The sequence below is a fragment of the Bombina bombina genome, chromosome 2 (assembly GCF_027579735.1).
Source record: "Bombina bombina isolate aBomBom1 chromosome 2, aBomBom1.pri, whole genome shotgun sequence".
NCBI classification, from domain to species: domain Eukaryota; kingdom Metazoa; phylum Chordata; class Amphibia; order Anura; family Bombinatoridae; genus Bombina; species Bombina bombina.
Window position 1 is genome coordinate 203357968 of NC_069500.1, and position 13022 is coordinate 203370989.

Below are 13022 nucleotides of genomic sequence, written 5' to 3' on the forward strand. Positions count from 1 at the left end.
TGAGGAAGTAGATACCAGTGCAGCAACTGAGGAATGGGATACCAGTGCAGCAATGGAAGGAGATACAAGTGCAGCAACTGAGGAAGGAGATACCAGTGCAGCAACTGAGGAAGGAGATACCAGTGCAGCAACTGAGGAAGCAGATACCAGTGCAGAAATTGAGGAAGCAGATACCAGTGCAGCAATTGAGGAAGCAGATACCAGTGCAGACTCTGAGGAAGGAGATACCAGTGCAGCAACTGAAGAAGGAAATACCAGTTCAGCAACTGAGGAAGCAGATACCAATGCAGCAACTGAAGGATATACCAGTGCAGCAACTGAGGAAGCAGATAACAGTGCAGCAACTGAGGAAGGAGATACCAGTGCAGCAACTGAGGAAGCAGATACCAGTGCAGCAACTGAGGAAGTAGATACCAGTGCAGCAACTTAGGAATGAGATACCAGTGCAGCGACTGAGGAAGCATATACAAGTGCAACAACTGAGGAATTAGATACCAGTGCATCAACTGAGGAAGCAGATTCCAGTGCAGCAACTGAGGAAGCAGATACCAGTGCAGCAACTGAGGAAGGAGATACCAGTGCAGCAATGGAGGAAGGAGATACCAGTGCAGCAACTTAGGAAGCAGATAAAAGTGCAGCAATTGAGGAAGGAGATATCAGTGCAGGAACTGAGGAAGGAAATACCAGTGCAGCAACTGAGAAAGCAGATACCAGTGCAGCAACTTACGAAGCAGATACAAGTGCAACAACTGAGGAAGCAGATACCAGTGCAGCAATTGAGGAAGCAGATACCAGTGCAGCAATTGAGGAAGCAGATACCAGTGCAGACTCTGAGGAAGGAGATATCAATGCAGCAACTGAAGAAGGAAATGCCAGTTCAGCAACTGAGGAAGCAGATACCAATGCAGCAACTGAAGGATATACCAGTGCAGCAACTGAGGAAGCAGATAACAGTGCAGCAACTGAGGAAGGAGATATTAGTGCAGCAACTGAGGAAGCAGATACCAGTGCAGCAACTGAGGAAGCAGATACCAGTGCAGCAACTGAGGAAGTAGATACCAGTGCAGCGACTGAGGAAGCATATACAAGTGCAACAACTGAGGAATGAGATATCAGTGCAACAACTGAGGAAGCAGATTCCAGTGCAGCAAGTGAGGAAGCAGATACCAGTGCAGCAACTGAGGAAGGAGATACCAGTGCAGCAACGGAGGAAGGAGATACCAGTGCAGCAACTTAGGAAGCAGATACAAGTGCAGCAACTGAGGAAGGAGATATCAGTGCAGGAACTGAGGAAGGAAATACCAGTGCAGCAACTGAGAAAGCAGATACCAGTGCAGCAACTGAGGAAGGAGATACCAGTGCAGCAACTGAGGAAGCAGATACAAGTGCAACAACTGAGGAATTAGATACCAGTGCATCAACTGAGGAAGCAGATTCCAGTGCAGCAACTGAGGAAGCAGATACCAGTGCAGCAACTGAGGAAGGAGATACCAGTGCAGCAATGGAGGAAGGAGATACCAGTGCAGCAACTGAGAAAGCAGATACCAGTGCAGCAACTTAGGAATGAGATACCAGTGCAGCGACTGAGGAAGCATATACAAGTGCAACAACTGAGGAATTAGATACCAGTGCAACAACTGAGGAAGCAGATTCCAGTGCAGCAACTGAGGAAGCAGATACCAGTGCAGCAACTGAGGAAGGAGATACCAGTGCAGCAATGGAGGAAGGAGATACCAGTGCAGCAACTTAGGAAGCAGATACAAGTGCAGCAACTGAGGAAGGAGATATCAGTGCAGGAACTGAGGAAGGAAATACCAGTGCAGCAACTGAGAAAGCAGATACCAGTGCAGCAACTTAGGAAGCAGATACAAGTGCAACAACTGAGGAAGCAGATACCAGTGCAGCAATTGAGGAAGCAGATACCAGTGCAGCAATTGAGGAAGCAGATACCAGTGCAGACTCTGAGGAAGGAGATACCAGTGCAGCAACTGAAGAAGGAAATGCCAGTTCAGCAACTGAGGAAGCAGATACCAATGCAGCAACTGAAGGATATACCAGTGCAGCAACTGAGGAAGCAGATAACAGTGCAGCAACTGAGGAAGGAGATATTAGTGCAGCAACTGAGGAAGCAGATACCAGTGCAGCAACTGAGGAAGCAGATACCAGTGCAGCAACTGAGGAAGTAGATACCAGTGCAGCGACTGAGGAAGCATATACAAGTGCAACAACTGAGGAATGAGATATCAGTGCAACAACTGAGGAAGCAGATTCCAGTGCAGCAAATGAGGAAGCAGATACCAGTGCAGCAACTGAGGAAGGAGATACCAGTGCAGCAACGGAGGAAGGAGATACCAGTGCAGCAACTTAGGAAGCAGATACAAGTGCAGCAACTGAGGAAGGAGATATCAGTGCAGGAACTGAGGAAGGAAATACCAGTGCAGCAACTGAGAAAGCAGATACCAGTGCAGCAACTGAGAAAGGAGATACCAGTGCAGCAACTGAGGAAGCAGATACCAGTGCAGCGACTGAGGAAGTAGATACCAGTGCAGCAACTGAGGAATGGGATACCAGTGCAGCAATGGAAGGAGATACAAGTGCAGCAACTGAGGAAGGAGATACCAGCGCAGCAACTGAGGAAGGAGATACCAGTGCAGCAACTGAGAAAGCAGATACCAGTGCAGCAACTGAGAAAGGAGATACCAGTGCAGCAACTGAGGAAGCAGATACCAGTGCAGCGACTGAGGAAGTAGATACCAGTGCAGCAACTGAGGAATGGGATACCAGTGCAGCAATGGAAGGAGATACAAGTGCAGCAACTGAGGAAGGAGATACCAGCGCAGCAACTGAGGAAGGAGATACCAGTGCAGCAACTGAGGAAGCAGATACCAGTGCAGCAATTGAGGAAGCAGATACCAGTGCAGCAATTGAGGAAGCAGATACCAGTGCAGACTCTGAGGAAGGAGATACCAGTGCAGCAACTGAAGAAGGAAATACCAGTTCAGCAACTGAGGAAGTAGATACCAGTGCAGCAACTTAGGAATGAGATACCAGTGCAGCGACTGAGGAAGCATATACAAGTGCAACAACTGAGGAATTAGATACCAGTGCAACAACTGAGGAAGCAGATTCCAGTGCAGCAACTGAGGAAGCAGATACCAGTGCAGCAACTGAGGAAGGAGATACCAGTGCAGCAATGGAGGAAGGAGATACCAGTGCAGCAACTTAGGAAGCAGATACAAGTGCAGCAACTGAGGAAGGAGATATCAGTGCAGGAACTGAGGAAGGAAATACCAGTGCAGCAACTGAGAAAGCAGATACCAGTGCAGCAACTTAGGAAGCAGATACAAGTGCAACAACTGAGGAAGCAGATACCAGTGCAGCAATTGAGGAAGCAGATACCAGTGCAGCAATTGAGGAAGCAGATACCAGTGCAGACTCTGAGGAAGGAGATACCAGTGCAGCAACTGAAGAAGGAAATGCCAGTTCAGCAACTGAGGAAGCAGATACCAATGCAGCAACTGAAGGATATACCAGTGCAGCAACTGAGGAAGCAGATAACAGTGCAGCAACTGAGGAAGGAGATATTAGTGCAGCAACTGAGGAAGCAGATACCAGTGCAGCAACTGAGGAAGCAGATACCAGTGCAGCAACTGAGGAAGTAGATACCAGTGCAGCGACTGAGGAAGCATATACAAGTGCAACAACTGAGGAATGAGATACCAGTGCAACAACTGAGGAAGCAGATTCCAGTGCAGCAAATAAGGAAGCAGATACCAGTGCAGCAACTGAGGAAGGAGATACCAGTGCAGCAACGGAGGAAGGAGATACCAGTGCAGCAACTTAGGAAGCAGATACAAGTGCAGCAACTGAGGAAGGAGATATCAGTGCAGGAACTGAGGAAGGAAATACCAGTGCAGCAACTGAGAAAGCAGATACCAGTGCAACAACTGAGGAAGGAGATACCAGTGCAGCAACTGAGGAAGCAGATACCAGTGCAGCGACTGAGGAAGTAGATACCAGTGCAGCAACTGAGGAATGGGATACCAGTGCAGCAATGGAAGGAGATACAAGTGCAGCAACTGAGGAAGGAGATACCAGTGCAGCAACTGAGGAAGGAGATACCAGTGCAGCAACTGAGGAAGCAGATACCAGTGCAGAAATTGAGGAAGCAGATACCAGTGCAGCAATTGAGGAAGCAGATACCAGTGCAGACTCTGAGGAAGGAGATACCAGTGCAGCAACTGAAGAAGGAAATACCAGTTCAGCAACTGAGGAAGCAGATACCAATGCAGCAACTGAAGGATATACCAGTGCAGCAACTGAGGAAGCAGATAACAGTGCAGCAACTGAGGAAGGAGATACCAGTGCAGCAACTGAGGAAGCAGATACCAGTGCAGCAACTGAGGAAGTAGATACCAGTGCAGCAACTTAGGAATGAGATACCAGTGCAGCGACTGAGGAAGCATATACAAGTGCAACAACTGAGGAATTAGATACCAGTGCAACAACTGAGGAAGCAGATTCCAGTGCAGCAACTGAGGAAGCAGATACCAGTGCAGCAACTGAGGAAGGAGATACCAGTGCAGCAATGGAGGAAGGAGATACCAGTGCAGCAACTTAGGAAGCAGATACAAGTGCAGCAATGGAGGAAGGAGATATCAGTGCAGGAACTGAGGAAGGAAATACCAGTGCAGCAACTGAGAAAGCAGATACCAGTGCAGCAATTTAGGAAGCAGATACAAGTGCAACAACTGAGGAAGCAGATACCAGTGCAGCAATTGAGGAAGCAGATACCAGTGCAGCAATTGAGGAAGCAGATACCAATGCAGAATCTGAGGAAGGAGATACCAGTGCAGCAACTGAAGAAGGAAATGCCAGTTCAGCAACGGAGGAAGCAGATACCAATGCAGCAACTGAAGGATATACCAGTGCAGCAACTGAGGAAGCAGATAACAGTGCAGCAACTGAGGAAGGAGATATTAGTGCAGCAACTGAGGAAGCAGATACCAGTGCAGCAACTGAGGAAGCAGATACCAGTGCAGCAACTGAGGAAGCAGATAACAGTGCAGCAACTGAGGAAGGAGATATTAGTGCAGCAACTGAGGAAGCAGATACCAGTGCAGCAACTGAGGAAGCAGATACCAGTGCAGCAACTGAGGAAGTAGATACCAGTGCAGCGACTGAGAAAGCATATACAAGGGCAACAACTGAGGAATGAGATACCAGTGCAACAACTGAGGAAGCAGATTCCAGTGCAGCAAATGAGGAAGCAGATACCAGTGCAGCAACTGAGGAAGGAGATACCAGTGCAGCAACGGAGGAAGTAGATACCAGTGCATCAACTTAGGAAGCAGATACAAGTGCAGCAACTGAGGAAGGAGATATCAGTGCAGGAACTGAGGAAGGAAATACCAGTGCAGCAACTGAGAAAGCAGATACCAGTGCAGCAACTGAGGAAGGAGATACCAGTGCAGCAACTGAGGAAGCAGATACCAGTGCAGCGACTGAGGAAGTAGATACCAGTGCAGCAACTGAGGAATGGGATACCAGTGCAGCAATGGAAGGAGATACAAGTGCAGCAACTGAGGAAGGAGATACCAGTGCAGCAACTGAGGAAGGAGATACCAGTGCAGCAACTGAGGAAGCAGATACCAGTGCAGCAACTGAGGAAAGAGATACCAGTGCAGCAATTGAGGAAGCAGATACCAGTGCAGCAACTGACAAAGGAGATACCAGTGCAGCAACTGCGGAAGCAAATACAAGTGCATCAACTGAGGAAGCAGATACCAGTGCAGCAACTGAGGAAGGAGATACCAGTGCAGCAACTGAAGAAGGAGATACACACATGCAGCGACTGATGAAGCAGACACATGTGCAACAATTGAGGAAGGAGATACCAGTGCAGCAACTGAGAAAGCATACACCAGTGCAGCAACTGAGAAAGGAGATACCAGTGCAGCAACGGAGGAAGGAGATACCAGTGCAGCAACTGAGGAAGGAGATACCAGTGCAGCAACTGAGGAAGAAGATACGAGTGCAGCAACTGAGAAAGAAGATACAAGTGCAGCAACTGAGGAAGCAGATACAAGTGCAACTGAGAAAGAAGATACCAGTGCAGCAATTGAGGAAGCAGATACCAGTGCAGCAATTGAGGAAGCAGATACCAGTGCAGACTCTGAGGAAGGAGATACCAGTGCAGCAACTGAAGAAGGAAATACCAGTTCAGCAACTGAGGAAGTAGATACCAGTGCAGCAACTTAGGAATGAGATACCAGTGCAGCGACTGAGGAAGCATATACAAGTGCAACAACTGAGGAATTAGATACCAGTGCAACAACTGAGGAAGCAGATTCCAGTGCAGCAACTGAGGAAGCAGATACCAGTGCAGCAACTGAGGAAGGAGATACCAGTGCAGCAACTGAAGAAGGAGATACACACGTACAGCGACTGAGGAAGCAGTACAAGTGCAACAACTGAGGAAGGAGATACCAGTGCAGCAACTGAGAAAGCAGACACCAGTGCAGCAACTGAGGAAGGAGATACCAGTGGAGCAACAGAGGAAGGAGATACCAGTGGAGCAACAGAGGAAGCAGATTCCAGTGCAGCAAATGAGGAAGCAGATACCAGTGCAGCAACTGAGGAAGCAGATACCAGTGGAGCAACGGAGGAAGGAGATACCAGTGCAGCAACTTAGGAAGCAGATACAAGTGCAGCAACTGAGGAAGGAGATATCAGTGCAGGAACTGAGGAAGGAAATACCAGTGCAGCAACTGAGAAAGCAGATACCAGTGCAACAACTGAGGAAGGAGATACAAGTGCAGCAACTGAGGAAGCAGATACCAGTGCAGCGACTGAGGAAGTAGATACCAGTGCAGCAACTGAGGAATGGGATACCAGTGCAGCAATGGAAGGAGATACAAGTGCAGCAACTGAGGAAGGAGATACCAGTCCAGCAACTGAGGAAGGAGATACCAGTGCAGCAACTGAGGAAGCAGATACCAGTGCAGCAACTGAGGAAAGAGATACCAGTGCAGCAATTGAGGAAGCAGATACCAGTGCAGCAACTGACAAAGGAGATACCAGTGCAGCAACTGCGGAAGCAAATACAAGTGCATCAACTGAGGAAGCAGATACCAGTGCAGCAACTGAGGAAGGAGATACCAGTGCAGCAACTGAAGAAGGAGATACACACATGCAGCGACTGATGAAGCAGACACATGTGCAACAATTGAGGAAGGAGATACCAGTGCAGCAACTGAGAAAGCATACACCAGTGCAGCAACTGAGAAAGGAGATACCAGTGCAGCAACGGAGGAAGGAGATACCAGTGCAGCAACTGAGGAAGCAGATACCAGTGCAGCAACTGAGGAAGGAGATACCAGTGGAGCAACAGAGGAAGCAGATTCCAGTGCAGCAAATGAGGAAGCAGATACCAGTGCAGCAACTGAGGAAGGAGATACCAGTGCAGCAACGGAGGAAGGAGATACCAGTGCAGCAACTTAGGAAGCAGATACAAGTGCAGCAACTGAGGAAGGAGATATCAGTGCAGGAACTGAGGAAGGAAATACCAGTGCAGCAACTGAGAAAGCAGATACCAGTGCAGCAACTGAGGAAGCAGATACCAGTGCAGCGACTGAGGAAGTAGATACCAGTGCAGCAACTGAGGAATGGGATACCAGTGCAGCAATGGAAGGAGATACAAGTGCAGCAACTGAGGAAGGAGATACCAGTGCAGCAACTGAGGAAGGAGATACCAGTGCAGCAACTGAGGAAGCAGATACCAGTGCAGCAACTGAGGAAAGAGATACCAGTGCAGCAATTGAGGAAGCAGATACCAGTGCAGCAACTGACAAAGGAGATACCAGTGCAGCAACTGCGGAAGCAAATACAAGTGCATCAACTGAGGAAGCAGATACCAGTGCAGCAACTGAGGAAGGAGATACCAGTGCAGCAACTGAAGAAGGAGATACACACATGCAGCGACTGATGAAGCAGACACATGTGCAACAATTGAGGAAGGAGATACCAGTGCAGCAACTGAGAAAGCATACACCAGTGCAGCAACTGAGAAAGGAGATACCAGTGTAGCAACGGAGGAAGGAGATACCAGTGCAGCAACTGAGGAAGGAGATACCAGTGCAGCAACTGAGGAAGAAGATACGAGTGCAGCAACTGAGAAAGAAGATACAAGTGCAGCAACTGAGGAAGCAGATACAAGTGCAACTGAGGAAGCAGATACAAGTGCAACAACTGAGGAAGGAGATACCAGTGCAGCAACTGAGGAAGCAGATACCAGTGCAGCAACTGAGGAAGGAGATACCAGTGCAGCAACTGAGGAAGGAGATACCAGTGCAGCAACTGAGGAAGGAGATACCAGTGCAGCAACTGAGGAAGGAGATACCAGTGCAGCAACTGAGGAAGGAGATACCAGTGCAGCAACTGAAGAAGGAGATACACACGTACAGCGACTGAGGAAGCAGTACAAGTGCAACAACTGAGGAAGGAGATACCAGTGCAGCAACTGAGAAAGCAGACACCAGTGCAGCAACTGAGAAAGGAGATACCAGTGGAGCAACAGAGGAAGGAGATACCAGTGCAGCAACTGAGGAAGGAGATACCAGTGCAGCAACTGAGGAAGAAGATACGAGTGTAGCAACTGAGGAAGGAGATACAAGTGCAGCAACTGAGGAAGTAGATACAAGTGCAACTGAGGAAGCAGATACAAGTGCAACAACTGAAGAAGGATATACCAGTGCAGCAACTGAGGAAGCAGATACCAGTGCAGCAACTGAGGAAGAAGATACGAGTGTAGCAACTGAGGAAGGAGATACAAGTGCAGCAACTGAGGAAGTAGATACAAGTGCAACTGAGGAAGCAGATACAAGTGCAACAACTGAAGAAGGATATACCAGTGCAGCAACTGAGGAAGCAGATACCAGTGCAGCAACTGAGGAAGTAAATATCACTATTTACTAACTAGTCTACCTAGTTAAAATAAATACAAACTTACCTGTAAAATAAAAATAAACCCTAAGCTAGATACAATGTAACTATTAGTTATATTGTAGCTAGCTTAGGGTTTATTTTATAGGTAAGTATTTAGTTTTAAATAGGAATTATATAGTTATTAATTTTAGGTTTTATTAAGATTTATTTTAATTACATTAAAGTTAGTGGGTGTTAGGGTTAGACTAAGGGTTAGGGGTTAATAACTTTAGTATAGTGGCGGCGACGTTGGGGGCGGCAGATTAGGGGTTAATAAGTATAATATAGGTGTTGGCGATGTTGGGGACGGCAGATTAGGGGTTAATAAGTGCAATGTAGGTGGCGGCGACATTGGGGGTGGCATATTAGGGGTTAATAAGTATAATGTAAGTGTCGGCGATGTCGGGGACTGCAGATTATGGGGTTAATAAGTGTCGGTTGGTAGCGGCGACATTGGGGGCGGCAGATTAGGGGTTAATAAGTGTAGGTAGGTGGTGGCGATGTCGGGGGCGGCAGATTAGGGGTTAATAAGTATAACACACCAAGATCTGTATTTTTACAGAATTTAGTATGTTTCACAAGAAAAAATCAACTCTGAAAAGAGTTCAATGCAGCAAACAGCCACCTTCTCCCGCATTCTTCAGCTAACGAAACTGCTGAAAGCACATGTGTATTAAATATAGGTTTCTGTAACCCTCTCCAACTTCATGTGCTGCCATAATAAATGTGAGACAGTAGAAAAACACGAAAGCCATAATCAGAAAGCTTTTAAGAATATGCTGTCAGATTCTGACCATAATTAAATTAACAGATTATTTGTCATTTTCAAAATAGTGAAAATGTTTTATAGATATAATACTTACTCGGGAAACCACTTTGCATGTTCTCTCCAGGGGTCATCATTTTCTTCCCAATTGCCCAAACATCCAACACAGGAGAAGCATTGCACATCGTCCCTTCTGCCTGCACAGGATACATTGTTTAAAATCAAAGCAACGCAAATGTAACTGAACCAGCATCTGATGATAATTGCACTAGTTAGCAAGCATGTTAATTTACAATCTATATAAAGATAAAGTAACATATTTAGAGGATGTACATTAATCACACTATTGATCATTCTAGGATTGGCTGACCAGATGTCCCCGATTTCAGGGGACAGTTCCAGGATTGAGGAGACTGTCCCAGGACAAATTATGTCCCTGGAAGTTTCCCCGGGAGGAGGGTCCGCGTCCGCATCTGGGTCCACTCCTGTTGCAGCCAAGCGCTGGGAGGAAGGGATCTTTCACCTGATAACATCACTTCCTCCCAGCGTTCTACAGTAGGCAGTGTGCTGGAGGGATGAGCGGAGCTCCTGGGCATGCGACGACCAGGTAAGTGCATGGGAAGAGGGGGGGTGGACATGAAATAATATACTGTATATTTACAGAACAAGGCTGGCTAGGTGGAATTGTAAACAACAGAGATGAAGATTAGGTGCGTAGTCGTCACCCCTTTCTTTCTCACACAACCTTCTAACCTAACTATGTATATCATTTATTACTGATTTTGCACACACAAAAAAAATCTTAAGGTGCAATGTTTGCTTTAATTATCGATTCCCTTCTAGCTCCCAATCACTGGATGGAATAACTTAATGAGAGAAATGTTTAAGAATATAAACAGTATGGCTCCCAGTGGCATGGAAAGCATTTTTCTGGGACATGTCCAATTACCAAATCAAGAAGTCTATACTATAATTATTTGTTAAATGGCATATTGTAACTTGAGTAACAGCATGAAGATGTTCTTACTGCATAATCTGAAACTGTTATCTCATGAACTATATTTCCCCCTCTTCATAGCCCAAGTTACCAGTTTGTCATTTGGAGATTGCTTTCTTTTCCTCCGTTACAAAATTCTTCAGTTTTAATATAGAGTTTAATTTATATGAAAAGGGGGAATAGATAAGAAATGGGGGAAATGGATAGGAAAGGGGGGGGGGTGGATATGAAAAGGGGGGAAATGGATATAAAATGGTGGGAATGGACATGAAAGTTGCCTTTTGAGGTGTGCAAATCAACACCTGAGAAATGCACAGAGTATTTCTATTGCATGCAAAATGTTATAAAACTCCACCAGTATTTTATGTTGTATCAACATTTTGTGGCCAGCCATACTAATTTGTTTAAATTGTTTACCGTTTTACAAGGATTCAATGTGTTTTTTTAAGTGTTGATTATGACATGAGTGTCTAAACTCTGTGCAGTATATTTACCATAGCAAAATTGAAGCAGTTCTGTGGCAAAGTGCTTAGTTTGGAGCAATTAGCAGAAACATTACTTTGGTTTCTGTAACGATAGTTAATTTATCACTTTGCCCCCATATTGCTCCAGTGTTAGATTGATAAATTTGGCCAATTGGGGATATGTACTTCTGGAGCAAAACACTTTGCCCTTAATTGCTCTTTATGCATATTGCCCATTGTGTTTAACGACACTGCTCCACTCTAAGATCTCTATGTATTAATCCTATGATCTAATAACAAATATATCTTCAGCATTTAGCTCTAACTGGTCCCATAAACACTGCATGTGCTTGGGATATTAGCATTCATAGTCTTATAACAGTTAGAGATTCATATTTCATTATATGGGGCCTATATATCAAGCTGCGAAAGGAGCTTGACGGACCGTGTTTCTGGCGAGTCTTCAGACTCGCCAGAAACAGCAGTTATGAAGCAGTGGTCACAAAGACCGCTGCTCCATAACCTGTCCGCCTGCTCTGAGCAGGCGGACAGACATCGCCGGAAATCAACCCGATCGAGTACAATCGGGTTAATTGACACCTCCCTGCTGGCAGCCCACTGGCCGCGAGTCTGCAGGGGGCGGCATTGCACCAGCAGCTCTTCTGAGCTGGTGGTGCAATGCTGAATACGGAGAGCGTATTGCTCTCCGCATTCAGCGAGGTCTTGCGGACCTGATCCGCTCTGTCGGATCAGGTCTGCAAGACCTTTGTTAAATAGAGGCCTATATGTTTAAAGGTATCCTATGTGTTGTTACTATGCAATATTTTACTGTTCTGAATTGTTAAGTTATATTGTTATTGTTGAACCAGAATTCTTTGGTAAGAATAAAATACAAAATATGCATTGAAACGTTTTTTTCTCTATCTTATTTTCTTAATATGTGGTAGTCATATCCCAAAAAATTCTAACCGCTAGATTTAGAGTTCTGCGGCCAAAGGGGTGCGTTAGCTACGCGTGCTTTTTCCCCCCCGCACCTTTTAAATACCGCTGGTATTTAGAGTTCACAGAAGGGCTGCGTTAGGCTCCAAAAAGGGAGCGTAGAGCATATTTACCGCCACTGCAACTCTCAATACCAGCGTTGCTTACGGACGTGGCCAGCTTCAAAAACATGCTCGTGCACGATATCCCCATAGGAAACAATGGGGCAGTTTGAGCTGAAAAAAACCTAACACCTGCAAAAAAGCAGCGTTCAGCTCCTAACGCAGCCCCATTGTTTCCTATGGGGAAACACTCCCTAAGTCTGCACCTAACACCCTAACATGTACCCCGAGTCTTAACACCCCTAACCTTACACTTATTAACCCCTAATCTGCCGCCCCCGCTATCGCTGACCCCTGCATATTTTTTTTAACCCCTAATCTGCCGCTCCGTACACCGCCGCCACCTACGTTATCCCTATGTACCCCTAATCTGCTGCCCCTAACACCGCCGACCCCTATATTATATTTATTAACCCCTAATCTGCCGCCCCCAACGTCGCCGCCACCTACCTACAATTATTAACCCCTAATCTGCCGACCGGACCTCTCCGCTACTATAATAAAGTTATTAACCCCTAATCCGCCTCACTAACCCTATAATAAATAGTATTAACCCCTAATCTGCCCTCCCTAACATCACAATCCTAACCTAAGTTACAATTAAACCTAACACTACACTAACAATACATTAATTAAATAAAATACCTACAATTATCTACAATTAATCCTAACACTACACTATCAATAAATTAATTACATAAAATACCTAC

The 13022-nt window shown here is 46.1% G+C and overlaps 1 protein-coding gene across 1 annotated transcript in view; it reads right to left on the bottom strand.

Annotated features, from left to right (window-relative positions):
* Positions 1-13022, bottom strand: part of NAIP (NLR family apoptosis inhibitory protein) — a 211543-nt gene that overhangs the window by 159650 nt on the left and 38871 nt on the right. The window contains exon 3 of the mRNA XM_053699711.1: positions 9849-9948. Coding sequence (XP_053555686.1) covers positions 9849-9948 — 100 coding nt within the window. The remainder of the gene's footprint in view (positions 1-9848; positions 9949-13022) is intronic.